Source organism: Mustela lutreola, chromosome 7 (assembly GCF_030435805.1).
Source record: "Mustela lutreola isolate mMusLut2 chromosome 7, mMusLut2.pri, whole genome shotgun sequence".
In the NCBI taxonomy this organism is placed as follows: domain Eukaryota; kingdom Metazoa; phylum Chordata; class Mammalia; order Carnivora; family Mustelidae; genus Mustela; species Mustela lutreola.
In genome coordinates this window covers 144,051,914-144,076,900 of record NC_081296.1, presented here as the reverse complement: position 1 = coordinate 144,076,900, position 24,987 = coordinate 144,051,914, and the positions used below count along the sequence as shown (strand labels likewise).

At 53.1% G+C, this 24,987-nt stretch overlaps 1 protein-coding gene across 6 annotated transcripts in view; it reads left to right on the top strand.

Annotated features, from left to right (window-relative positions):
• Positions 1-24,987, top strand: part of CLMN (calmin) — a 105,993-nt gene that overhangs the window by 12,998 nt on the left and 68,008 nt on the right. Inside the window, exons 1-2 of one of the 6 annotated variants that reach the window (XM_059183026.1) lie at positions 22,149-22,196; positions 22,703-23,070. The exons of 2 other annotated variants lie outside the window; for them this stretch is intronic. In XM_059183026.1, the coding sequence (XP_059039009.1) occupies positions 22,980-23,070 (91 nt within the window). In that variant the 5' untranslated portion in view covers positions 22,149-22,196; positions 22,703-22,979. Of the gene's footprint in view, positions 1-22,148; positions 22,197-22,702; positions 23,071-24,987 lie in introns of those variants that run through there. 3 more of the 6 variants (XM_059183028.1, XM_059183023.1, XM_059183027.1) reach the window with 3 other exon arrangements.

The following is a 24,987-nucleotide window of genomic DNA, read 5'->3' as shown; positions in this document are numbered from 1 at the left end:
GGGATCATGACCCAAGCTGAAGGCAGCAGCTTAACTGACTGAGGCATCCCACTCCATTGTCTTCCAGCTCCCAGCGTGGCAGTTGAGAAATGTGAAGCCATTCTTGATCTTTTCTGTGACCTGCTTTGTTCTCTCTGGAACCTTTTAGGAACCTGTTTCTGTCCCCAGTGCCCTGAGACTTCAGGTTGGCCTGCCTTGGTGCTGGTCTCTCCATGCTGATCACTTAGACATTTCCCTCTGGAACTGCAGCTGTCTGTTCTGGGAAATTTTCTTTCTTTCTTTCTTTTTTTTTTTTTTTTAAATCTTGATTTCTGCTCATAGTTTTCTCTAATCTTCTAGAACTCCTTTTATTTGGATATTGGTCCTTCTGGACTAATCCTTTAATTTTCGATTTCCATTTTAAATTTCCCTCCCTACTGCTTTTTGCTCAACTTTCTGGGAGATTTAATCAATTTTATATTCTGCATTTTAATCTTCCACATTTTTAATTTACAAGAGCCTTTTGTGGGGCGCCTGGGTGGCTCAGTGGGTTAAGCCACTGCCTTCGGCTCAGGTCATGATCTCAGGGTCCTGGGATCGAGTCCTGCATGGGGCTTTCTGCTCAGCGGGGAGCCTGCTTCCCTCTCTCTCTCTCTCTCTCTCTCTCTCTCTGCCTACTTGTGATCTTTCTCTGTCAAATAAATAAATAAAATCTTAAAAAAAAAAAAGAAAAGTTATTCTTTAGAGAAGTCTTTGTTATTCTTTAGAGAAGTCTTTATTTCAGGGTTGCAGTACCTTCTCCTACACACTGGGAATATTAACTGTGGACAGTGAGAGCCCAGAGCTTGCTTTGAAGGGCAGCATCTGAGAGCACAGAACCAAATAGTCTGGTTCGAATCCCAGCTCTGCTACTCACTTGCTTTGGAGCTTGAGAAAGTTTCTCAATGTCGTTATTCCTCCAACACTCCATCTGCAAGATGAAAGTAAGAATAATGTGGTCTGCCTCAGGATGTCAGAGAGCGCAGAGCTGTTGGGGGTGCTGTGTGTCTGTTACATCTGCCGTTCTCCTTGTTTATGTGGGTTGGTTGGGTCTGGAACTTTAACGTTAGAGCCTTCTTTGTTTCGCTGGCTCATAGTCCTTGATTGTTTTCTCATATTTAAGAGCTGAGGACTGAAAAGTGTTCTGTGAGCTTGGAGCACGGGCTGGCCGGGGTGGCACTTCTTGGTGAGGAGTCTCTCTGATGGGCACCCTGCTGGGTTGTGTCACAGGGAACCCCGTGTTCCCTGAATCCTCCTGGCTGATCAGATTGAGAGAGGCTTACGGTCTTCTGTCTGGAGGGTGAGGGCCGGGGATCTGGGAGCTGGAGGAAGAAAGGGAGCTAGGGGCGAGGAGCTCGTCCTCGGCATCCAGTGTGTAGAAATCACTTACTGTGCCTCATTTCAGCCCAATTCACACTCAGACCTTCTGTTTTATCCTCTTTAGAGAACAGACTTGTGGTCTTATGCCGGATGGAGGATGGGACCGTCACCTGCAAGTAGACGTAGGGGAGGAGATATGGGGACTCTTACTGTGTTTTCCCACCCCAACCCCATGTCCACAGATACCTGTCACCAGTAATTCCTAAGAACCTTTGAGACTTCTGGGTCGTAAATTGGGCTGTCTTTGCCCTTCCCCACCACCACATTAAGGTGTGGATTTCTTGCAATACTAATCAGTTACCACAGGTCTGTCTTCTCTCCACCCTTTGGGATCTTGCTACTGTCTTGCCTCCTTCTGTTCTCTCCATCCTTGTGGATTTATATTCTAAATACATAGCGTATATCCCAGAAAGACCCCTTTGCCCTAGGTTTTAGTAGGATTTCAAGATGGACTGAAATCAGAAGCTTGTGCTGAGTAGAAGCCCAACTCCTGTTTGGCAGGAGATCACTCCCTCACCTCTCCCAGTGCCTCCCAGCAGCTGGGGAAGAAGCTGGCGACAGTGGCGTCCACCCCAGCCCTGAAGGTTTGAAGTGTGAGGACACTTGCTTGCCTGTGTTCCCTTCCATTTTGACTGTTTATCAGAAACTGCTGCCCGGTCCTGGTTACCAGGGGAGATCAGGGACATTGCAGATGCGTTTGGTCACCCCTGCTGGCTGTTTTTCCAGGCGCACGCTCTGGTTACCTGGTGTTTCGAGGCATGGGGATCAGGGGTCCAGGCAAGGGTGCAGCTCTAGGAGCAGAGGGACCTTCTCTAACAAACTTGTCCCTGACGTCCTCCGAGGTCTCAAATCCCCAGGCAGCAGCCTCAAGGCTCCTCTCAGCTGGGCTGCAGGCTGTGCCGCCCACGGGGTACACTGGCTCCCAGGAGAGAAAAACCAACCAGGGAAGGAACAACGGGTTGTTTGGTTGCTACATTATTTGATGTTGGAGCCCTGCCTGCTTTTATAAAACATCCCAAGCCCAAAGCCACAGGCTACCTGGGGGAGAATTGGCTGGTGCCGGGCTTTGAAAGTTAAGCTATTCTTCATGGCAAGATTAAAGATTATCCTGCCTGAACCTCCATCAGACACTGGCAGGCCGACTGCACTTGATCTCCTCGATTTTTGAGTGGGTTGGATTACCCAGGAGGAGGAGCGCCGTGGAAGAACCTTGGAGATACCCAGGAAAGGCAGAATCAATACATGACCCCGCAGGCTCCCTGAAATAATGATGCTTTTTTATCCTGCAGCCCTGATCAAGTCAACAGAGTTGATGAATAGGAACAAAACCAGAGAAAGGAGAGCCTGCCTGATCTCCAGTGGGAAGAGGTGTTTGAGGCCAGGTGTGAACTTGAATTTTAGCCCCTTTGCTTTGTGGCTGTGGAACGTTAGCCCAGTTATGGGTCCCTATGGAATTTTGATCTTCTCTATCTGTAATGTGGCTTTAATAATAGTAATGCCCTCCCAAGGTTGTTTGGAGGACTCCGTGAAGTCATGAATGCCCAGTGCCCAGCGCTCTTCAGGACCTTTGAAATGTTTCTTTCTTTAAAAGAGGAATTTTTTTTTGTTTTGCTTTTTGGTGATCGAGATTTTGATAGGGGTCCAACTGAACCATAGGAATGGATCCATTGCTTAGTCCATATTTCAAGGACAGATTCAGTGTCTATCCTCGGGATGATATTATGAAGACCACAGGGCAGTAGCTGACACTAAGTGAGTAGTGTAGTTGGAGGCCTGGCATCCTTTGGGGATGGGACAGATGATGGGGGGTGAGCCATCCAGCAAGATGGAAGTTGCAGCACCTTGTGTTGAGAGAGGGTCTAGGATGGTAGGAGGAGACGAGCCGGGATGACCCTCGCGGTGAGTGAGGTGGTTGGCGTGAGCCAAGGTGCAGAGGCCAGAATGAGCTGGAGTGTTCAGAAGGTGCGTGGTCCCGCCTGGGTCAGAAAGGGGCCCAGAGTGGGGCAGTGTCTGTGGGTGCTCGTTAATAATCAAGTGACCTTTTGGACGCATTTCCTCCCCGGCCAGCGTTTGACCCTGGAGACATGGCCTAGGCTGGCTTGTGGCCCTCTTTCCTTGGTGAGGGAGTAGTAGGGGGGGCCACTGTTGGTTTTCAGAGCAAGATGGTCTTCCTGGGATGAGATGTCCCCGATGTAGCAGGTGGTTTAGCATCCTTGAGTGAGCCCACGAAATGCTAATCAGGTGACAATCAAAATCTCCCTCCCCGTTTCTCCCCGGGAGTGGTAAGCACCCATTTGAGACTAATAGGGCACCGTGGATGCAGACAAAGGGGGAGCCCGTGCTTCTCCAGAGCCGTCTCCACTTGTGTATGCAGAAGTGTCATCACTACACGTGCCCCTCGCTCAAAAGACTCTTTGATCTGAAGCTCCGGCTCCAAGGCTCTTGGAAAATCAGTCGTTGATGTAATAGTCATTCTGTGAATCGTGTCCATTATAACCAAGTGCGCTCCAGCTGTTGGAAGAATCCGGCAGAGTGAGGTGATAACGCGTGCCCTTTCAGATTATTCCGTGGAAAATCACTTACTGCGTCAGGAGAAGCTGTAATTTTTACTTCTGTGTTCTAAAATATTGCCCGTTTTCTCTCCGTGTCAGAACAGACAGAGCCCCTCTGGCTCCTGAGTTAACGTCATGCGAGGACAACGTGCAGCAGGTAGTACGGGCGTCAGCTCAACAACCCTGCCAGGCTCCAGGGAGTGACAGGCCCATCTGTGTCCCATGGCAAGGACTCCATCCCCGTGGTCCCATCGGGACAGTAACGATGACCATGATGGGAAGCTATTGTGAGTGTCTCCCAAGGGAGCCCCACATAGCGCCATGAAGGACTTGCGGACGAGGTGACATTTTCATTTGAAATGAGAAGAAGTGGAATTAGCTAGATGGAAGGGGGAGAGGAACATTCCATGCCGAGGGGTCAACTCAGCCAGGGGCTGCGGTGGGCAGGAGCATGGCTCAAAGACACAGCGCTACCGACTGGGGCCCCCAGAGATTGCTGTGAGGGCCGTGTTAGATCCCAGGCACTGTTGTGCAGACCCCTGGAGCCCTGCCCTGGGTGAAGATGGGGCATGTCTTTGGAGTTGGAGGTAGAGCCTCTGGATTTTTTCCGTGCAATGAAGCTGGTGGGGCTTTGGGCCATTATCAGGGGCATCACAAGGTCTGTGATTGACTTCCTTTCAAATAGGCTCAGCTCTGAAGACCTGCTCCCCACCACTGAGAGTGCACTGCGTGGCTTCGGATCACAGAGCTGGGGTGGCTTTTGTCTTACTCCTGTGTGTGCCCTGAGGGTCTAGTGTCCTGGGGGCGTGTCCCCTTCTGTCCCCATGTCATCTCATTTCCTCTTCTTGCTCCTGTCCCTCCTGTCCCAAGCTAGGCAGATCTGCTCTGTTCAAGCACCATTTCTCTGTGTTGGGGAGGATGGCAGTGTAGATGGTGATGGTGACACAGTCACCGCATATGTCACCATTATGTCCCCGTATTGACTACCTATTGTGTGTCAGGAACTCTGCTGGGTATTTTATATTTAACTCGCCAGAAACTGTATGAGTAGGGAAGGGGCTCATTTTGTTATATAGGATATTAAGGCTCAGTGAGGTCCAGTTCAAAGTTCATGGTCACACAGCTGGTTAGAGTTACAGGCTCAGAATTTGGCTTTAGATTTTCTTGCTCCCAAAGCTGTGCGTTTTCCACCTAAGCCACACCAGGTCCCCCACTGAAGTTGAGTTTACAATGTGGTTTACAAGCCTGTGGCGCTGGCTTCTTTGAGTCCCCCATGTAGACCTCTGAGTCTGCAGTGAACACTGAGTGCCTCTGTGGTCACCACCACTGATCTGAGGCTCCTGGGGACTTGGGTCTTATCCACGTTGAGACAGGCTAGGAGTGGGAAGGATGCACCACGTTTGAAGACCCGCTAGGAGAAAAGGATGTAAAACATCTCAGTAGTGGTCTTTAAATATTGCTTCCATGTTGAAATGAAAATGCTCTGGTTGTAGTCGGTTAAATAAAGTACGTTGTTAAGATGAATTTCACCCGTGTCGCCTGACCTTCTGCAATATGGCGACTAGAAATTTGCAACATAACCCGCATGGCTCACATTATATTTTGACTCAGCAGGACTTTGGCGAGACTGTGGTTTCTGAGGACCTTTCAGTGGTTCCTTCTGCAAACTCAGTGTCTGCCTTTCTCCTCTTCCTCTCCAATGTCCTTGACCCCCAAACCCCCTTCTGAATTACTTGCCCCATGTGTGTCCCCAAGACTGTCCTGGGGGACTCCTCTCCTGCCTGGCCTCTGACCCCATCACAGGACGTGCTGCTCCAGTGTCCCTTGTCACCCTGGACAAGTCATTCTGGCTGTTCTGAGTCTCAAATGGCTCGTCTCTAGAATGGAAGTGACATGCCTTCCTTGTGGGGCTGTTCATATATGAGGATATCTGTCAGGTCCCCGCACCTGGTAGGGGCCTTCTATAGCGACCCGTGTCACCTCCATGACAGACAGGGGGTGAGGGAATGCCGCAGAGGCTGGTGAGATGCCCCCGCAGCAGGGCACACCGGGTGGTGCCAGCCCGTCCTGCGGCTTGGAGGCCTAGCTGACGTTGCATCCCCGGCACGGGGAAATCAGAGTCCACCCTCTGAACAGATGGGTCAAGTGCCCACCTGTAATCCTGTCTCTGGTGCCCTTGGATCCCTCACTAGTCTGTCTGTCCCCTCACCTGGGCTCAGATCGAGAGACCCTGGGGTCCAGGATTTAAAATGGTGATTCACGGTGCTGGTGGGGCCATCCTGGCTGGTGGCAGTGACAAGGGGACAGGAGTAGAACAGAGGGCAGGGCAGCAGCGAGGGAAGGCGCACCCACTCTTAGACAGTGTTCCTTCTGGACACAGAGCCCTCGTAGGCCACAGTAGCCGTGGATTCCAGGGCAAGCCTCCTGACCTCCCTGGTCCATTTCCTTGTCTGTACTTGGAGGAAGCCAGGGCCCGCCTTATGATAAGGCCCAGGAAGCCCTTGGCACTGCTGGGCGCTGTGGTGTGCAGGGGTGTGGCCCGGGGTCCTCATCTGTAGCAGTTGCTGGTTTTATTTTCACGTGGTTCTACAAGTGCTACAAGCACATTTTGCCCCCCGCCCCGCCCTGCCCCGCACACTTCTGTGTTGCCCCTCCGGTATGTTTCTTGCGATCCTAGCTCCACACTTGGATCTGTTACCCCTTTGAGGCCTGCTTTGGGCTTTTCCATGTTGCGTCTCACCCAATGCCGCCTTCCATACTGCTGGGGAGCCTCTCTGACACCCCGAGCTGGGTGAAGCCGCCCCCACCCCTGCCGCGCCCATCTGCTCTTGGCACCGTGTCTCAGCTCTTGTCACTTCGTTGTCATGCTGCCATGACTTGTGACCGGAGCCCTTTGCCGGGAGGGTCCGATCTGAGCCGGCCCAGCCGTGCCCACAGAGTGGACGTGCCGTGCCCCACTGAGCAGCCCGACTAGAATTTCCTTAACCAGCTCCCTCCTGAGACAGGCGCCCCCGCTTTGCAAGTAGAGCACCGTCGTGAGCGTCTCACTCGGGACAGCCGTCTTGACCTTGGGGTGGTACTTTCTCAGGCTAGATGGGTTCCCTGAAAAATGACCAGGGCAAACATTCTCTAAGTCCCGATCAACATTCGTGGTGAGTTTTAAACTTGGGGCTGCTCCTTCTTTTTGGGAGTGGGGTTCCGGGTTCCCTTCAAACTGCCTTCACTGGGCACTTAGGCAGGAAAAACCAGTTGTGAAGCTGATTCTGATGGGAGCAAGTGTGAGCCAGGAATTAAGATGGAATGGAACAGTCTGACCGAACCTTGGGCTCCCCTCAGCCCCTCCCCAGTGGGCACAGGCCGAGGTGAGATGATTTCGGGTGGTCCCTGGAGAGCCGGTCATGAAAGCCACTTCCCCAGGGTGGCCCGTGTGGACAGAGCCTCATAGGCCAGCTCTCCTGGGAAGGGGCTGTCCAGAGGGGAGACAGCCAGGGAGGGCCAGGTGGTGCCGTGGGGTGATGAAGATCACAGTGCAGAGCCTGCGGCCTGGGCTGAACCTGTCCTGCTCCTTGAAGCAGTTCCCCGGGGAGCTCCTGGAGGGAGGTGTCTACTTCATGCCCCAGAGAGCAGTGGTTCCCAAACTGGAGGTCCCTTGTCCTCAGCGCAGGGTGATTTTGCCCCCAGGAGACCTCTGACAAGGTCTGGAGACGTTTCTGGTTGTCACAGCTTCGAGGATGCTCCTGGCCTCTGGTGGGGGGAGCCCAGGGATGCTGTCAACGTCCTACAATGCATAGGATGGCTGCCAGCAGAGAGTGACCCAGCCCAGAATATGCACCCCGCCGAGGCTGAGGAACCCTGCCAACGGCCTGTTGGGATTGCCTGGAGGGCTGGCTGAACCCCACCCCACTAGGTCTGGTCGGGGCGAGAATTTGCATGTCTAGCCAGTCCCCAGGTGCTACTGGTCCCTCGAGACAGATCGACAACCCCTGGGCACATTCACCCGCTCTGCTCCTGGCTAAGGCTATTTTCAGTGTTTGTGAGAGCTCGCCAGGGGCCTTGTGAACAGGTTACCCACATGTCACGACTATCCTGAGAGAGGGCTACTTTTGTCTACCCCCCCCACCCCCCATTTTCCAGAGGTAGAAACTGAGGCTCGTAAAATGTGATTCACACTAAGTACCTGCACGCATCATTCCCCAGTGGAGCGGTGCGCGCTCCCTCTGAAGGGCCCAGGCCAGCCCAGCAGGTGCTGGGAGACGAGGTCGGCGTGCTCCTCCCCCTTTCCCCCTTCCAGTCCAAGTTCTGTTCCTTAGCTTCACGGGGGGGGGGGGGGGCGCGGTTAGGACCCCCCGGGCTTTGGTCCCCTGTCCTAGAGAAGAGTGGCGAGGGGAGGCTGCCCAGGACCAGCTTTGGGGACCTGTCTCCTGCCCAGAAGTGGATGGGCAGGGCCTCAGAACTCAGGGTGGGGGCACTAAGCCCCCTTGTGCCCCTTCCTGCCCCCGGGACTTGGTGTGGGAGCTGAGGCCTGATGGGCTCGCGGAGGACAGGGGGAGACCCAGGTCTATGGGATGCCCATGCTGGTGTTGGACCCCAACACTCGCGAAGCCGGGCCTTGAATCTTGGCTCCTCCCGTGACTTTGCACAAGACACTTTTTCACAAGAAATGGGGAAGATTCTCCTACCCCACGCAGAACTGTGGTGTGGATTAGCTGACGCCCACCATGTGTGTAACGCAGACCTCACGCACAGCAGCCCTTCCAGAACCAGCAGCCGTCCGTTCCAGGCTGCCGAGGAGCCACCAGACCCTGACTGGCCTCCCGGTCTCCATCTCCTGTGCTGAGAAGCAGGTTTAAACCATTGGCCTGTCTTCCTCACAGTGGCAGAAAGGGTTCAATGAAGCCTGTGTGAGGAATACCCCTCCCTCCACTCCCCATCTGTCTGCCTTTGCTGCTCACCACCTCCAGGCAGCCTCCCTTGATTCTCCGCTTCCTGTTTCCAGCACCCCAACACTTAGCCCTCTGCCCCCTAATGAGCACCGACCGCTCTCCTCTGGAAGGTGTGAGGCCTCTCTGGGGCAGGGGCTCTATTGTGGTCTCCTGTGTCCCCTGTGCCTGGTGCGGAGTGTGGGTGCTCAGAAAACACCGGAACAAATGCACAGAATGGCCGTGTGCTTGGGGAGCACTCTCGCTCCTGCTGTCAGAGCACCTCACTTCTGATGTGGATCTCAGTGGGGCCTGAGTACCAAGAAACAGGATATTTTCTGGGGGTTCTGATTTTCCCTGGGTGCTCACTCCTGATTTGGGCAAACCTTTTCGGGTTGGGAGAGGACCTGGGGGTGGCCCAAGGGGAGGACCCCGGGAAGACCAAATCTCCTAGCTCCACGCACTGGCTCATTAGACCCTAAGTTCTGCCAAGGCAGGATTTGATCTGGTTCATTCATGGACATGTCCCAAGTGTCTGGAACAGTGTCTGGCACATAGAGGGAACTCAATAAACATTTGCATGAGTGAATTCTAGAAGGTGCTAGAAGGTTTTTTTTATGAGGCATTAAAATACCTAGAACCTGGTGGTAACATAGGAGTTTTTAAAATAAGCTTCTTTCCAAAGATACATTGGAGTCAGGAAAGCCCAGATGGACTCGCCAACTGGCCACTCCGGCTGTGTGACCCAAGCGGGTTGTTGTGTGTCTCTGGGCTCTTGTTCCTCTTCTGCAAAGTGAGGATGATGATGCCCAAGTCACAGGGGATTAGGTTGGATGTGCTCATGTTACGTGCGTCCTGTTCCCTTTCATGTTAGTCTGTGCCAGGCCTACTGCCCCTCCCCATAGATATGAACGCACCTTTTGTTCTTTTAAAGATTTATTTATTATTTGAGAGAGAGAGAAAGAGCCCACAAGTTCACAAGTGGGGGGAGGGGTGGGAGGGGAGGGGGAGGGAGCATCTCAAGCAGACTCCCCGCTGAGCCCAGAGCCCGATGCAGGGCTGGATCTCAGGACCCCAAGATCACGACCTGACTTGAAATCAGGAGTCAGACTCTCTTCCGACAGAGCCCCCCAGGAGCCCCTAAAATACACCTTTTTGAGTGAAACAGTGCCTGCTCACCTGTTAGGGATCCTCCTGGTTGATCCCTGGCTCAGCCCTCAGTCCCCAGATCTCCTTCGCCTGAGCGAAAAGCTTCTTTCTCATACAGATTGTGTGTTTTCGGGGAGGGGGCTGACAAGTGGGGGAGCCACATTGCTTTCGCCGAGGTTACCATCTTTTTGCACCACTGACCCTCCCCTGTTGGGGGCCCCTGGCCAGCAGCCCTGTGGCCCTTTGAACAATCTCTGTTTCCGTGACCCAGCCTGACTCTAGGGGTGGCAGACCAGACGGCGGGAGAAGGTCCTGATGACGAGAGGACCTTTACCAGTGGGGGGCTGCCTGGTACAGGCTTAACGGATCTTTCTGTCCATAGTGATAAGAGAGAGAAGCAGGCTTCATGCTTTGTGGTTAGCTGGGGTCCAACACCTGTTTGGGGGCAGCTAGCGGGAGAGGACAGAGAGCTGCAGGTGGGTCCCCGTTGGGGGCTGGGCATGGTGGTGGTGGTGGTCCGGGGCCTGGGGCCGGGATGATCACTGTGTCTACGAGCTGGGACTTTATGGTAGTTCTCAGCAAGGGCTGGTGAGGTGGGGGCACCTGGAGCACCCTCGCTGTCCACGGGAATGAAGGATGGTATCACCACCTGGGAAAACTTAAGTGATTTTTCAAAAGCGACACATACAGTCGCATTTGCCTCAGTCATTGCCCTCCTGGGTATTTCCCAAGAGAAATGAAAACAGGTTCACTCACACAACTCTCTCTTTATATATATATATATATATATATATATATATATATATATGCACACACACACAAATTCATATATATATATATATATGTAGGTATATATATACACACAGAAATTCATATATATATATGAATTTTTGTGTGTGCACCATTCCCAGTAGCCAAAAAGTGGAAACAAGCCACATGTCCCCAGGCTGGTGAGTGGCTAATCAGACCATGGTGCCTCCGGCAGAGGAGTCCTGCTCAGCCACAAGAAAGGACATATGACCCAGGTGGATTGCACAAACCTAAGTGGGGGAAGCCAGATTCTAAAGGCTCTAATGGCATTCCATTTATAGAACATTCTGGAAAAGCCAAAATTGTAGAACAAAAACGTGGATCTGTGGTTGTCAGGGGCCGAGGAATGGGGAAGAGAATTGACTACAGTCGAGCACTAAGGTATTTTGGGGGGGATACACTATTCTGTACCTTGAATGTGGTGGTTACTCAACTTTATTCATCAAAACTCATAGAACGTATACAAGAAAGGGTGAATTTTACTATCTATAAGTCATGCCTCAATAAATGTGACTTTAAAAGTGGGGGGAGGGGGAAAGAGAGGACAGACCACTAACAAGCAGAGTGTCTTTATCACGATTGTTCTCATGACGCTGGCGTGTCCGTTGAAACAGGCCGTCACACTCAAGTGGCCTTCCTTGGTCCTGTGACCGTTGATGTAAGTCAGCACTTTCTAACTGATCTTTGAAATCTCTTCCTTGTAAAAGCCACGGGAACCCCCACTGAGCCCTGGGCATGGATTTACCTTGTAAATGAGACTTTACAGACTTCTTTCAAGTCTCGTAAAGTGAGACCTGCAGGGAGAAGCACAGGGCGGAGGCTGGCAGCCGCCCTTTCACTCTGGCCCCGAGCAGGCACCAAGCCCAGAGCCCTCCCTGGGAGCACACCAACGGGCCCGCCTTTATTCCAAGAGAGACAGACTTAGGGGTGATTCTGGATTCGTCTTGACTAGGTTTGGCTGTGCATTACAGAGAGCCCCACAACAGTGTCGTAAACAGGTGCACATTCTGCACAGGCAATCCAGAGCTGGTGTGGCAACTGTGAACCACAAAACCGGAGGGACCCAGGCTTCCTCTAGCTCCCTGCACTGCCATCTCCTGGTCCGGCTCTTGCGTCCTGATCCAGCGTGGCTGCTAGAGCTCCAGCCATCACGTTTAGTGTTTCAGGCAGCAGGGTGGAGGGAAGGACAATAAATAAGGGCCAGGCAAGGGCTGGGTGCTACATCTCTGTTAACAGAAGTTTCAAGAAGCTGTCTCTTGGTATTTCTGCTGACATCTCATTGGCCGGCACGTGGTCACATAGTTTCAGTGAACTTTGAGGCAGGCTGGGAAGTTGAGTCTAGTGGTGCCCACCTAAGAATGGGGTTCTAGTTCTACAGAGGGAAGAGAGAATGGCTTTTTGGGGTGGGAAATGCAAGCCCTGCTTTCCACCACAGCTCCCGACCCTGCCATGGTTTTGCTCTGGGTTCCTGGACTGGGTTCAAAGCCCATTAGGACTTACTTTTCCTGTCTGTAAAGTGAGCACAAGTCCTTCTGTTCTTGCTTGTTATGGGTATTAAACAAGATGATTATAATACCCCCCTGGTGGCACTCAGTTTCCCCATGGTAACCGTGTTTATTACTCCTACTGTATTTTCTCTAAGTGGCCTCTGGTCATTAAGGGGCACTTCAGGGACTACCATACAGAGAGCACACACTTTAAAGGTACCCAAGATCCAGCCATCCAAACCTATTTGCACAGCAGTTAACTCTAATAGGCTCGCAGGACCAAGCTCCTCGCTTTCTGGTATCACCATGAGCTTTCCTCTGTAGCGGCCCAAGCTCAGGGCCTCTCTGGGAGCTGGAGAGATGCTGTTGTCATTCCTGCCCAAGGCACTGAGAAGATCAGAGGCCCGCCCAAGGGCACCTGGTCAGAGGCGGGCTGAAATTGAGCCCAGGCAGCATGGGGACAGGGCCTGGACTCCCTTGCTGACTGGCAGGTGCCCACAGCTCCGTGCAGGGACAGACAGCATGCACAGTGGGGCAGGACAGTGGGGCGGGATGGGCAGATATGTTACAGGTGGCCATGGGATCCCCAATATTGATGCCCCCCTTGAAAGCACAGCAACTCAGTAGAGAGATCAGCTGGTGGTGCAGGGGGGCATGCCAGGCAGAGGGAAATGCTGGTGAAGGTGAAGAGGGCTATGTCCATTGGGAGTGATCTAGATGAGGTCATGGCGATTCATTCCATTTGGCATTGAACTGTCGGTCTTCAAAATAAGTACTGTACGAGCTGGGCAGGAGGGCTGGGGCTGTCGTTGACCCTGAGTTTACAGGGCGATGTGAATCCCAGCTGTGTAACCTCTCTGAACTTATGCTTTGTTTTTCTCCATATCATGGGCCTGATGCCAGGTCTGCTTGAGGAGACTGGACATATCCATCAGGAAGTGTCTGGCACCTGTCGGCCATGGCCTCTCCTCCCCTTGACACATCCTGACCGTGGCCTTCATGGGCTCTGTGGCCTCCACTTCCCCTGGCTGAGGGTCTGCAGAGCAGACCAGCAACCCTTCAGTGTCAGGATCCATCGTGCCCTCTTCCTTGGGAGTGGAAGAAGTCCCCAACAAGATTGCCGTACCTGGTGGGGGGTCATCACCCCAGGGCCACATCTCATTGCCACAGGTGCCTTTTCTCTGCGAGCCCTGCACACAGCAGAGGGGAGGGGAGCGGGTTGCCTCCTTGAAAAACCCCTAGCTGGACCCCAGGCCATGGCCATCGGCTCTCTCCCCATGGTAGACCTGATAGTCTGATTATTTTCCTCTCTTGGCTTTGCGGAGTCCCTAATTTTTCTACAAACAATATGTTGAGTTTTGCTAAGCAGAAAACTGGTTTTTAAAGAATGAGCTTCCAGCCCTCCGCCTGGTGCATGGGTGGCACTGGGACTTGCTTTCCAGCCCCGCCTTCCCCGCAGACACATCCACCCCGCTCTCGCTTTGTCTCCATCTCAGCCTACTCCATGGAAATGAAACGTCTTAAAACTCATGAATAATTCACAATACAAAGGGAGTATCGCCTTGACAGCAGTCTGCTTTTGGGGTTCATCATCTGACAGAGGCTGTCTGGGGAAACCAAAAGGTGGGCCTGATGGAGGGTGGAACCGCTTTGTGCGGGTCTTTGGGTCTCCAATGCATCCTCCTGGGTCTGTGTCTCCGCCCCTACCACCCCTTGGACTAGCGTACAGGGTTCGATTAGCAATGTCTGCCAGGGCGCTGGGTTGGGAGTATTTCCCCTGGGTGGAGCATTTACTGCCCCAGGACTAGATTATCTCAGAAATCTCTGTGACAGTCTGTGTTTGTGTGACCTGTCCTGGGGCTGGCCAGTGGTGGGAGGAGGGCAGTGTGGAATGAGAATGGGGCCCTGGCTGGCAGTGAGGAAGTCCGTCTGTCCTGTCCTTCTCAGGAGCTCGCTGCCGGCAGCCCTGAGACAGGAGCTCCCTGGAGCCCGGGGTGGGACCAGGGCCCTGCTTCCTGCTTTCTGAAGGCCTCACCTTTTGTGCCTGCACATACCTGCGTTCCAGACTTGTGACTTGTGATACCTTCCTGCCCCCATCTCCCTCCGCTGTGGGGCCCCGAGCCACCTTGTCCTGGGCGCCCGCCTGCTGTGCCGGGGTCCAGCTCTTTCTGTTGGCTCACCTTACTCCTCCTCTGCCGGGCCTCCACTGGGCAGCCTCTCCTCTCTGTCTGATGACCCCTGACTTGAACCCTCCTTCCTCAGCCCAGAGCGTGACTGTCCTATGACACTGGCTTGGGTGGCTCCAGGAGGAGGTTGAACACAGGGACTGTGGCTCTGACCTCAGCATGGATTGCAGCCTCTTGCTCAGCCTTCCCAGCTCCCAGCTCCTTACAGGAGCCTGTACTAGCCAGCTTGTGAGCCTTGCAGCCTGAACACATTTCCCGCCCCCACTATGTCCTCCACCATCCCGGTCACGACCAGATGGGTCGAGCTTGTCACAGGGCTGGATCACTGAGGAGCCCAGCTGGGCACGCACAGAAGTGAGTACAGAGTGGAAGGGCTGTTTCCGAAGGGAGGGGGGCAGGAGGAGGACCCCTGTAGGGACCATGCAGCATTTGGGGGGATTCAGAGCAGCGGGGAGCTGTTGCGGGCACGGAGAGGGGGTGGGGCTGGAGGAACCCCCCAAAGCCATAGCCTGGTGAGGGGTCCCCCTGCAGGAACTGGGGACGGAGGCGGAGGAAGGCAGCCCTGGCCAAAACCCCAGCTGGGGGGCTGAGGGTGGCAGCAGTGCGATGAGTCCTCGGTGCCTTCTTCCTGGTCCTCCTGCCAGCGTCGCCTGTGGGCCGAGCCCAGCAGGCAGCCAGAGGACAAGGGTGCCCAGTGATGCAGCCTGTGGAGAGACCGGCCTCCCGGATGGGGCGTGAATTGGAGAGAGGGAACGTGCAAGCAGAGACCGAGCCCTCCAGGGACTCACATTCTCCTCCTCAACAGGGCACTTGAAAATGACTGTCTTTCTGCGTGTTTTTATAGACCATGAAGTAATTTACAAGCTCACGCTGCTCGGAAGGGATAGGCGAGGGACGGGGAGCTGGGGCGGGGAAGGTCTGTCTCCAGGCTCTTTCTGCTCTACCTGATCCTTGCGTCCAAAAGCTGGTGGGCTTCTGTATCCTTCCCATAGGTCCCTGAGCTCTGGCTGTGGGCAGGGCCTGTCCCCAATGTGCCAGCCAAGCACCCTGGCCCTTCTCCTTCCAGAGGCATTCTGGGCTTTCACCTCCAGCAGCCTAGCTTTGTTCACCTTTAGTGCAACCATCACAGTAGATCCGTGGTTGGGTTTCTGGATTCATACATGCTTCCCCATGGCAAGCAGGAACCATGCATCTTGCTTCGCACTGTAGCCTAGTCTGGAGCCTGGAACTTAGTAAGTGCTTAGCAAATAGCCCAAAAATATGGGTAGCTCTTCCCTGTTCATTTTTGGCTCTTCAGCAAGCAGGCTGACCTCTGTCCTGGCCATTTGGGGAGGGGATTGCCTGGAGAGTTGCTTCCCCCTGCCCTCTCCCTCAGCATCGCATCCCTCTGTTCCGGAGGAGGGTGTAGAAGCACCTGCTTCCTCCTCTGCAGCCCACGCCCACCTACCCCCAGCCAGGCTGGGACTGGCTCCTTCCCTGCTGGAGTTCTGCGAGCTTTAGCTGCAGCATTAGGGAAGAGACTGAGGGAAGGAAGCGGGCTTCTTCCTTTTTCTCTTTCCGCTGCCTCCTTTCTAGCCATTTCGAGGCCCAGTTTCTAGAGACCATGGCTTGGTCTCATGGAGGGAGGGAGAAGTCGGGAGCAGCGCCCCAGCTTGGCCCTGCCCTTGTGCCCTGGCGCTGGAGTTGGTATGGTTTCCTCCTGCCTGCAAGGTCAGGTGCTCAGAACCCACTGGAAACTGCTCCTGGCCTTGGGTCCAAAGAGGGCAGTGAAGACTGGCTCTTGGCAGACTTCCCAGGACGGCTTCAGAAACATGTATGTTTATTTGATTTGATTTAAATACAAATTAGAGAAAACGTGGGCATATAGGGTGGGGGTAGAGAAAGAAAGTATCTTCCAGCACATTCCCTGTGCCATCATTATTGTCGCGTTATGTATTTGTTTATTTTAATCCTCTCTCAAATACACTTACGTTTGTTCCCACAGCCATGAAAGGCTACGTAAAAACTGCATTCTGCTCTGTGTCACTTACCTACCCCCTTTCTCCTGCTGCTTGCTTTCCCCTCTTGGATCAGGTGCAGTGACTGGTTGGGGGCATTGGGGTTGGGTTAGCTATGTCCTTGGAGATGCACAGACTCTAGGCCTCCTGCCTCCATGCTCCCGCTGGTATCCTGTGCTCCCTCAGGCCTGTCTTTTCCCAGCCTCATTTTGCCTGTGGTAATCCTTGATGATTTCTCTCTAACTCCTAGAGAAAGTCCTGGGTCCTGGGAGAGCTGGTGTTTTTAGTGGGGGGCACAAGCTCGACCCCCACCCCTTCCCCTGCCACCAGCCTGGGAATCCAGAGAGCAGGTGCAGAGGGTCCCCTGTACCCCTGAGAGGGCAGAAGGGGAGAGCTGTTCTCAGGCTCTTGACCTGAAGCTATTTAAAGTCAAGGGCATAGTCTCCCAGGAAGGAAAATCAATGTGTAAGACAGTACAGCTCATACTGCCCGGGGCAGGGGGTGGGGGGGGGGAGCCCTGGGAGGGCAGATTTCCTTGCATTACTGGTCTTTGTTTGTGTTGTTATTTAAGCCATTCTAGGGAAGGTTATGAAATCTCTGGAGCCTTTTAAAAATAGCATGGTTTCTGGTTTTAAAAGTAGTCTTTGTGCACTGGATAAAATACGGAAAATACTCAAGATATAAAGAACTTTGAAAATAAAAATCATCCCACACGGCACCACCCAGAGATGACTTCCCTTACCTTCAGGCTCTTTGTCCTATAAATGTGTTGATGGCTTTAACATTAATGTCATCACATGCGGTATTCTGGACCTGCAAATGGGTCCCAAAGTCACTGCTCAGTGATCTTAGGCCCTGGTGCTGATGACATGTTCTCTCCGTGCCTCCACACCTTCATCTGTGAAATGGGCGTGAGGTTGGACCTTCCTCTCAGGCTTGTGGCAAGGCTAAATGAAACCCAGCCCTGGGCACGGGCCCCCACGGAGCTCGTAATAAATGCTCATCGTCACCATTAGCGATTTCAGTTAATCACATGTGCAATTTTGACTCTAATCTTTTACATGTTGTGTTGGGCTCCCAGAATTTTCCCATCTGAAATGTCTGGCGAACCTCGCCCCGTGGCTACGGGAGAATTCTTCTTACGGTGTCTTCAGCCACCGTCTACAATTCTGTTCTCAGCTTTTCTACTCCTTTCTGTACATCCTGTGATGATGTACTTCTTTGCATGTCGATTGTCAGCCCCGATTTCTGATGACCTTTCTTAGGGCAGACACCGAGAAGCAGACCTACTGGGTCACAGGCTAAGGGAATTGATTTCTGGGGCTCCGGAACAGAGACCAGATAGCTTTGTAAAAGGGTGATAGCCCCTCACATTCCCCCAACCGGATTCGCCGGGGTCACCTCACCCCTCCCTCGTCCGCATTCTGGTTGGGTTGATGTTTATTTGCAAAAGCGATCCGTGCCAGCCATGCCTGTGACCAGGAGCCTCTGGGGATGAGAGGCGGCTACTCTGGACTGTGACATTTGCAGGGAGGATGTGGGTGGCCAGGTTTTGTGTTTCTGGCGTGGGCAGCCTGCAGTCCCAGTTGTCAGGCAGCTCGGAGAAGGGCAGGAGCTGTAGCATGCAGATTGGTGTGGGCGGGAGGAGGAATCTGTTTACAGAGCCATCGCTAGGCTGCTGGGCTCCCGCTGAACAGGGGGCCTGCAGCAGGTGGTTTCCTAGATGGCGAGCCAAGCCCCAGGCAGACAAGAAAGCGCCACTCCTCCTGCTCAACTTGGGAATGTTTCTTCCGTAACCAGGGACACCTTCGTCGCTTGGGTTCTGCTCCAGCCAGCTAGAACCTTTGCCACGGCCGTTTCTCTTTTAATTGTCCTTGTTCTTGGGGGGAAGAAGAAAAGTCCGAATTCAACCCCAGAGCTGGGTCAGGTCAGAGCCTAGCAGGTGGCTAATATGATGAGGAGAAGGACGGCCTCCGTTGCTGGTGGGTCAGAGAGCCAACTTCTGGCCGCGCACCTGTTCACGTGACTCCTACTACTTCCAGGGGGCTCCCCACCTTATTTCTCTGCACCCCTGTTCTGGCCCACCCAGAGCAGGTGCCTGGAGGAGAAAGGGGTCCTCCCCCTCTGACTCTTTATCTTCACACGTTTAGCTCCTGCATTATTTTATTTTATCATAATTTTTTATTTGGAAAAGCAATTTTTTTTTTTTTAATTTTGGGGCAAAACCCTTTTTTAACAAAGTGCATAAAATTAACCACTTTACAGCATACAGATCAGGGGCCCCTGGGTGGCTCAGTTGGTTGAGTGTACGACTCTGGGTTGGGGCTCAGGTCATGATCTCAGAGTGCTGGGATGGAGCCCCCGTGTTGGGCTCTGTGCTCAGCGTGGAGTCTGCTTGGGATTCTCTCTCTCCCTCCCACTCTGCCCCTCCCCCCGCTCACGTGCACATGTTCTCTCTCAAATAAATAATCCATAAAGTGTCCAAATTAGAGGCATGTAGTGTGTTCAGAGTATTGTCTATTGATCACCTCTCTCTAGTTCCAAAATATTCTCATCACCCTCCAAGGAGATCCCTGTGCCCGGGTGCAGTTTGTCCCCGTGCCTCCCCAAACCCCAGTCCCAGTAAGCACTGATCTGCTTCCCATCTCTATGGATTTACCTCTTCTGGATATTTCGTTTAAATGGAATCATACAGTAGGTGCCCTTCTGTCAGGTTTTTTCCGTGTTACATGGTGTCTGGGTTCATCCGTGTTGTCGCGTCGGTCAGCACTGCGTTCCTTTTTTATGAGCAGATAATGCTCTGTGACATGGTTATTACCTTTCTCCTCTCGTCCCGACTCACTCTCTGGGACTTAGTGAATTGCAGACATCACACTGGTCCATCCATAAATATTTTAGTGTGTTTCTTTAAGAGGTAAGGACGCTCTAAAAGCCACGGCCACACTTAAACCAATGAATGAAAGTTTCTGAACATCACCAAACAGCCAGAGGAAGAAGTTTCTCAGCCTGGCCCTGGGCCCCCACCCCTGCCTCGTCTACTCTCCTCCTCCTCCTCCCACAGATCGGAGAGCTCACGGAGACTTTATTACGCGGTCCCACATGGATCGATGGTTAGTGGCTGTCTGGAGAGCTCAGCACAAAAGGATCTTGAGGTCAAGTCCAGGATGAGTGGAAGGCGAGCCCTGCGGGTCATTAGCAGTGCCCGCCTGGGAGCCTGTGCCTTAGCTGCAGATCCCAGAGATTGTCTCTGCATTTATTCAGGAACCGAAGTCACCTGTGCCGTGTCTCTGACCTCCCACTTGCCCACCCGTCCTCCACGTCCCCACCCCCCCAGATCTCATCCTGCTGAACCCCCAGCATAAACGTGTGCTCTTCTGAAAGACCTTCTCCGCCTGCGCAGTCATTGCTAATCTTTTCCAGCTCAGCTCCGCTCCGTGACTTTGGGTGACTTTGGGTGACTTTGGGTGGGTTGTTGTTCCTCCCCTGGTCTTGTGTGGTCCTGTGTTCACCAGGGCCGGGGGCTCGGTCACAGGCGATCCCTCTGCCGGCCCTGCTGCCTCTCATGGCTCCTCTCCTGCTCCCGCCAAGAACAGTCCAGACCCGCTGAAGAGAGGACGGCAAGCCAAGAGGAAGCAGAGAGATTGTTAGAAATTGGGCTGTTGTTCCTCTCGGGGTCCCTGTTCTGGCCTCTGATCAGGACAATAACCCTGCTAGCACCCAGGTGGGAAATGCCTTGGAATTCAGGCCTCAATTCTGCCTTTGGGGGGCAGGGGGGCGTGGCATTTACCTGGCTTCTGCATACTGGACTCAGCAGCCCCTGCAAGCCCGCCCCACTTTACTCCCTGCTGCCTCCTGGTAACTCTGAGCAAATCATTAGCTCTTTCCTCAGATCTGACCCCTCCTACCTCACCCCCAGCTCCTGCCCTTGGTCAGGGCCCCCAGCACTCATGTCTGGATTAATAGTGCTTCCTAAATGGCTCCTGGTCAGTCTCCTCTCTGTATGCTGCCAGAGTCCTATTCGTAACAATGAAGTCTGATCTGGCCACTCCTCAAGGTTCTCTAGAAATCCAAATGTTAGTGCAAGGAAAACTGTGCTGCCGGAGTTTGTAGCTGAGGCTTATTTGCCTCTAAACCACAAGCTCCTGGAGGCAGGGATGGTGCATTTTCATGCTGTTATTTTGCGTGTCTCTTAACACGGTGCTGGGTTCAGAGGTGATGCTCTGGGTTTGTTGAATGAATGCGTGAGTGATCACTGACTGATCATTCTGGATTTGGGGGAGACCGCCTGACTGCCCCCCACAACCTGGTTCTCTGGGTTTTGCCCTCACTTCCCTATTTCAGTTTTTCCTCTGTTTCTCTTCTCTCAATTAGCCTACCCTTCTCTAGGCCTGGCCCTGCATACTCGTCAGCGTCCACCTGCTTTGTATTTGAAACATCAAAGAGGAGTGTGTTTACAAAGGTTTCCATCAGAAGGAGTTTGTTTGGATCATGGGAAGATAAGCTTTGGTTATCTAGAACCTTCTCTGTCCCAGCAACTGCCCAAATGACGTTCTGTTCCTTGAAATGACTCAGAGGGCTCGCAGGTGGGCCATGAGTTTGCACCGGAGTCCTCGGCTCCCGATGTTTGCGTTGCCAGAATGGAAACTGACCAGATTCTGATAGCTTGGCTTGGTGATTCTTCCTTGGCCTGACCGAGGTCCCCGTCTGTAAGTTGTTCGCAGCGGCATGGGATGGGGAGAGGTTTCTGGGCACTTGACAAAAAGTCCGTTTTATTCTGAGGCCGTGTGGAGGTGGGCTGCCCGAACGGCCAGCCGGTGGTGACGGACTTGCTCAGCTGGGAGGGGAACAGCGGGTCCCAGCAGCAGGGGCCTCATCGCTGTGACAAGCCACCCCATCCTGTGTCCCTGTATTCATGGCACCAGAAGGACCGGGTCAGGACCCTGCAGTCGATGCCCTCACGGACTTCCATCTGCCAGGAGGGGACGATAAAATCCCAACCCCCCCAGACCTCTTCTTAAAAGCACTGTATACCTTAATTCCTATTAATTTTAAAAACATGGTTATGGAATATCTTGAGCATCCAGCAACATAGAGGGAACAGGACAGTGATGCCCCTCCAGCAGTAATGGAGCTGTGACCCACTCTAGTGTCACCGGTGACCCGCCTGCACGCCCCCGGGGTTAATTTGCAGCAGATCTCAGACATTATATCATTTTACCCACATATATGATAGTGTAGAACTCTAAAGGAGAAACGCTTTTAAAAATCTAACTACGATGATGTTATCACACCTGAAAACCAAACAAAAACCCTCAGTTAATGATCAGACACCATCAGCCTGCGCAGTTTCCCGCCGTCTCAGCATCGGGGTTCGGTTTTGCGTTTTGCCCTTGTCCTTCGCGTGGGAATCCAAACGAGGGCTGGGCCTTGTACTTGGCGGCTCTGTCTTCTAGGTGTTTTGAAGTGTGAGGTGCTTTGTGGGGGGGCTTGGAAATACTCAGAGGGTTTCCAGCCCCTGCGTCTCCGCCTCTGCCCCTCCGGAGCTCCTGCTTCCATCTGTCCGTCTGTCCTTTCGCCTTCCTCAACAAGCCCCTCCTTGTTCCTGTGTTTATTTTATTGTGTCCTAAATGTCCCCCCAGGGTTTGTGGTCTGAGCTAGACACCAGGATGAAGAGCGGATTCTCTCCAGAAAGACATAGGTGAGGTGCCTTGTGTTGGTCAGAGTCTATTCACTGTGTGTGTAATCACATAAATCTGCTGCTCCTTGTTTCCGTCCAGTCTTTACCCGAATGCTACCTTCTCAGTAAGGCACTCCTGAGACACTGTTTTGAAATCAGGGTTTCGCAATCTCAGTGTTGAGCACTTGTTCACTGAAGGGTTCTGAGTCCTAGGGGGGCTGCCCTGTGCATTGGGGGATGCTGAAACAGCCTTCCTGGCTTGTGCCCTCTGGACGCCAAGGGCTCCCTCCCCTCCACCGTGACCATTAAAACCTCCAGAATTGCTAATGTCTCCTAGGGGCAAAATTCCTCTCTGATTGAAATATAAATTGGGGAAAATAGAAAATCACCCTTTGCCCACCCATTTCCATGCACTGCCCTGCCTCCACCTATAATCTCCATCCCGCTTCCCTATCTAAAATAAATTTTTTTTTCTCTTGAGCCCCTATCCCCTCCTAACCAAGTAGTCATTTTACCTATTTATGCAGGGATGGTTGGCTTCTCCATACCAGACTGTAAGTGCCGTGCACCTGGGACTTTTGTCTGCGTCGTCTGTAAGATACTCATCTTTATGGTCTCCTAGAACCCTGCCAGGCCTGTAGGAGGGATCATAAATGTTGCATCAACAAGGGACCGCTCAGTAATACTGCAGGACACACTCAGAAGGAAGCAGTCAGAGTCTCCCCTGCAAGGAGCTAGCCGAGGCTTGGAGCCTTCCTTCCAAGGCAGCGTGCTGAGGGTGACCAGCTCCCTGGGGCTCAGGACATGCTTCGCTCCCAGGAGGTGGCCTGGACCACGTGGCGGAGGTGCCCAGGAAGTAAGCGGAAGGGCTCCAGACAGCTGCTGCCGGGCAGGGGTAAGTGTGCTGCTGGACGCACCATGACACGGAGACAGCTAATCAGGAGGCCACGAGTGCAAGGTGTGGGCAGGGGTGGCAATTAAAATACCAGCTGACTTCATGGTCCTGGGTGCCACGTAGCCCCAGGAAGTTAATCGGGTGCCGTTAGCGCCGTGCAGGGTCTGATAGGGGAAAAGAGAGAAAACAGACATTGCCAAGCAGAGCTAGGGAGAGAGAGAGAGCAGAAGAGGGAGAGCTCTGGGTGTGCAGAGATCTGATGGCAAACAGGCCAGGAGGAAGAGAGCTGGAGCAGAAAAATCACCACAGGGGGCGGGGGCTGCCCAGCAAAACTGGGGCGGGAAAATGATGGGAAATTGCAATAAAGGGTAGCACGAAATGGACTGGTAAGCCAGAGACGAAATGAAGAAACCCAGAGCTGAAAGGGCAAGGCTCTTCCTCGCCTTTGTGTGCCACGACCACACAGCAAAGAAGTAGAACCAGCTCCCGAGCCATGTGGGTCGGCCGCGGGTTCTCCGACACCCAGAGCGGGCGGAGGAGGGTTCCTGGCTGGGCGGCTGAGTGCTGAGCGAGCCGGCGTCCTGAGACTCTGATTGTGGACGTGCGTCCCGGGGCCAGTCTTTGAGAGTTTCAGGAGGATCCCTTGTGGTCATCGTATCGTAGGACCGGTTCTGGCGACCAGTGAGGACTCGGGACATTGTAGATGTCTTATTGCTGTTGACTTAGGGTGTGCAGTCAGAGCGGAGATCAGGTAGGGGGAGGGTGGAGGCGGTATGTGCAGAACCGGAGGTCAAATACACATGCACAGTTACCCGCCCTCCCTTCTCCGCCTCCCGTGGGGCGGGCTGAGACAGCCAAGGTCATGACATTCCGGAGATGCAGCCATGGGCGTCGGGAGTGCAGGACAAGGGTGGTTGTTACTGATCTGTCCCAAAGACCCCTGAGCCTTTAGGGGCGATTCCTGAATATGGCTCCCTGCATTGGGAGTATTACTTGACTAGGGGTGAGCCAGCTTCGAACTGGGGATGTGTGGCCTGTCGGGTACAAAGCTGACCACAGGCAGTTCCTGGTTCTAGGTGAACTATGGTCTCATGAATGCTGCCTCCTCCTCCTCCTCTCTGATAAGCACATGGCCCGACACCAGATGAGGATCCTCTCCCACACGGGGGATGAGTAATGGAGGAGCTCGCCCAGATGTCCACAGGGTCTGTACGTCCTTTGGGGCTTTCCACCGGCTGGTCCCTCTTTCTGGAATGTTCTTCCCACCGCCCTCTGCAGGGCTGACTCCTCCTCAGCCTTCAGGATCCAGTCCTTTAGAGTCTGCTAAATTGGCGGGGGAGGGAGGGTGGGAATGTGTATTGAGACATTTGTTTATAAAAGTCTCAAGTATTTCCAGAAGAAATCGCACATACCACGACTCTCTTATTTACTTTGGGGAAAGGAAATTGACTGGCTGGAGAGAGAGGAAGCTCACGTGTATTATCTTATTATCTATTATTTCATTATTTACTTTGGTTACACGTTTTGAATTTTGAACCCTGTGAATGTTTATTCAAATTTACATTAAAACAAATAACAGAAATTCAATATTTTGCGCCCCCCACACCCACCAGGGTTTTACCTCTGGAGCCCTATAGACCATGTACAGTTATTTTATTGATGAGCTTGAGTTTGGTTTTTCTTTTCTCCCTTAAGAATATGAACACGCAGGCAGGGCCGTGTTGGCCTCGTTGTTTGGAATCGGGCATAGGGCTGGGCACACAGCCTGACTTAACCCTTTCGTAAGTGGAGAAAGAATGAACTAACTCAGGGCATACGGCTGGTGACTGGAGTAGTAAAGTCGAATTTGTATTCACCAAACTCCATACTTGGCTGCCGTAGATGTCAAGGAACACACAGAGTCTGGTGAGTTTAGCG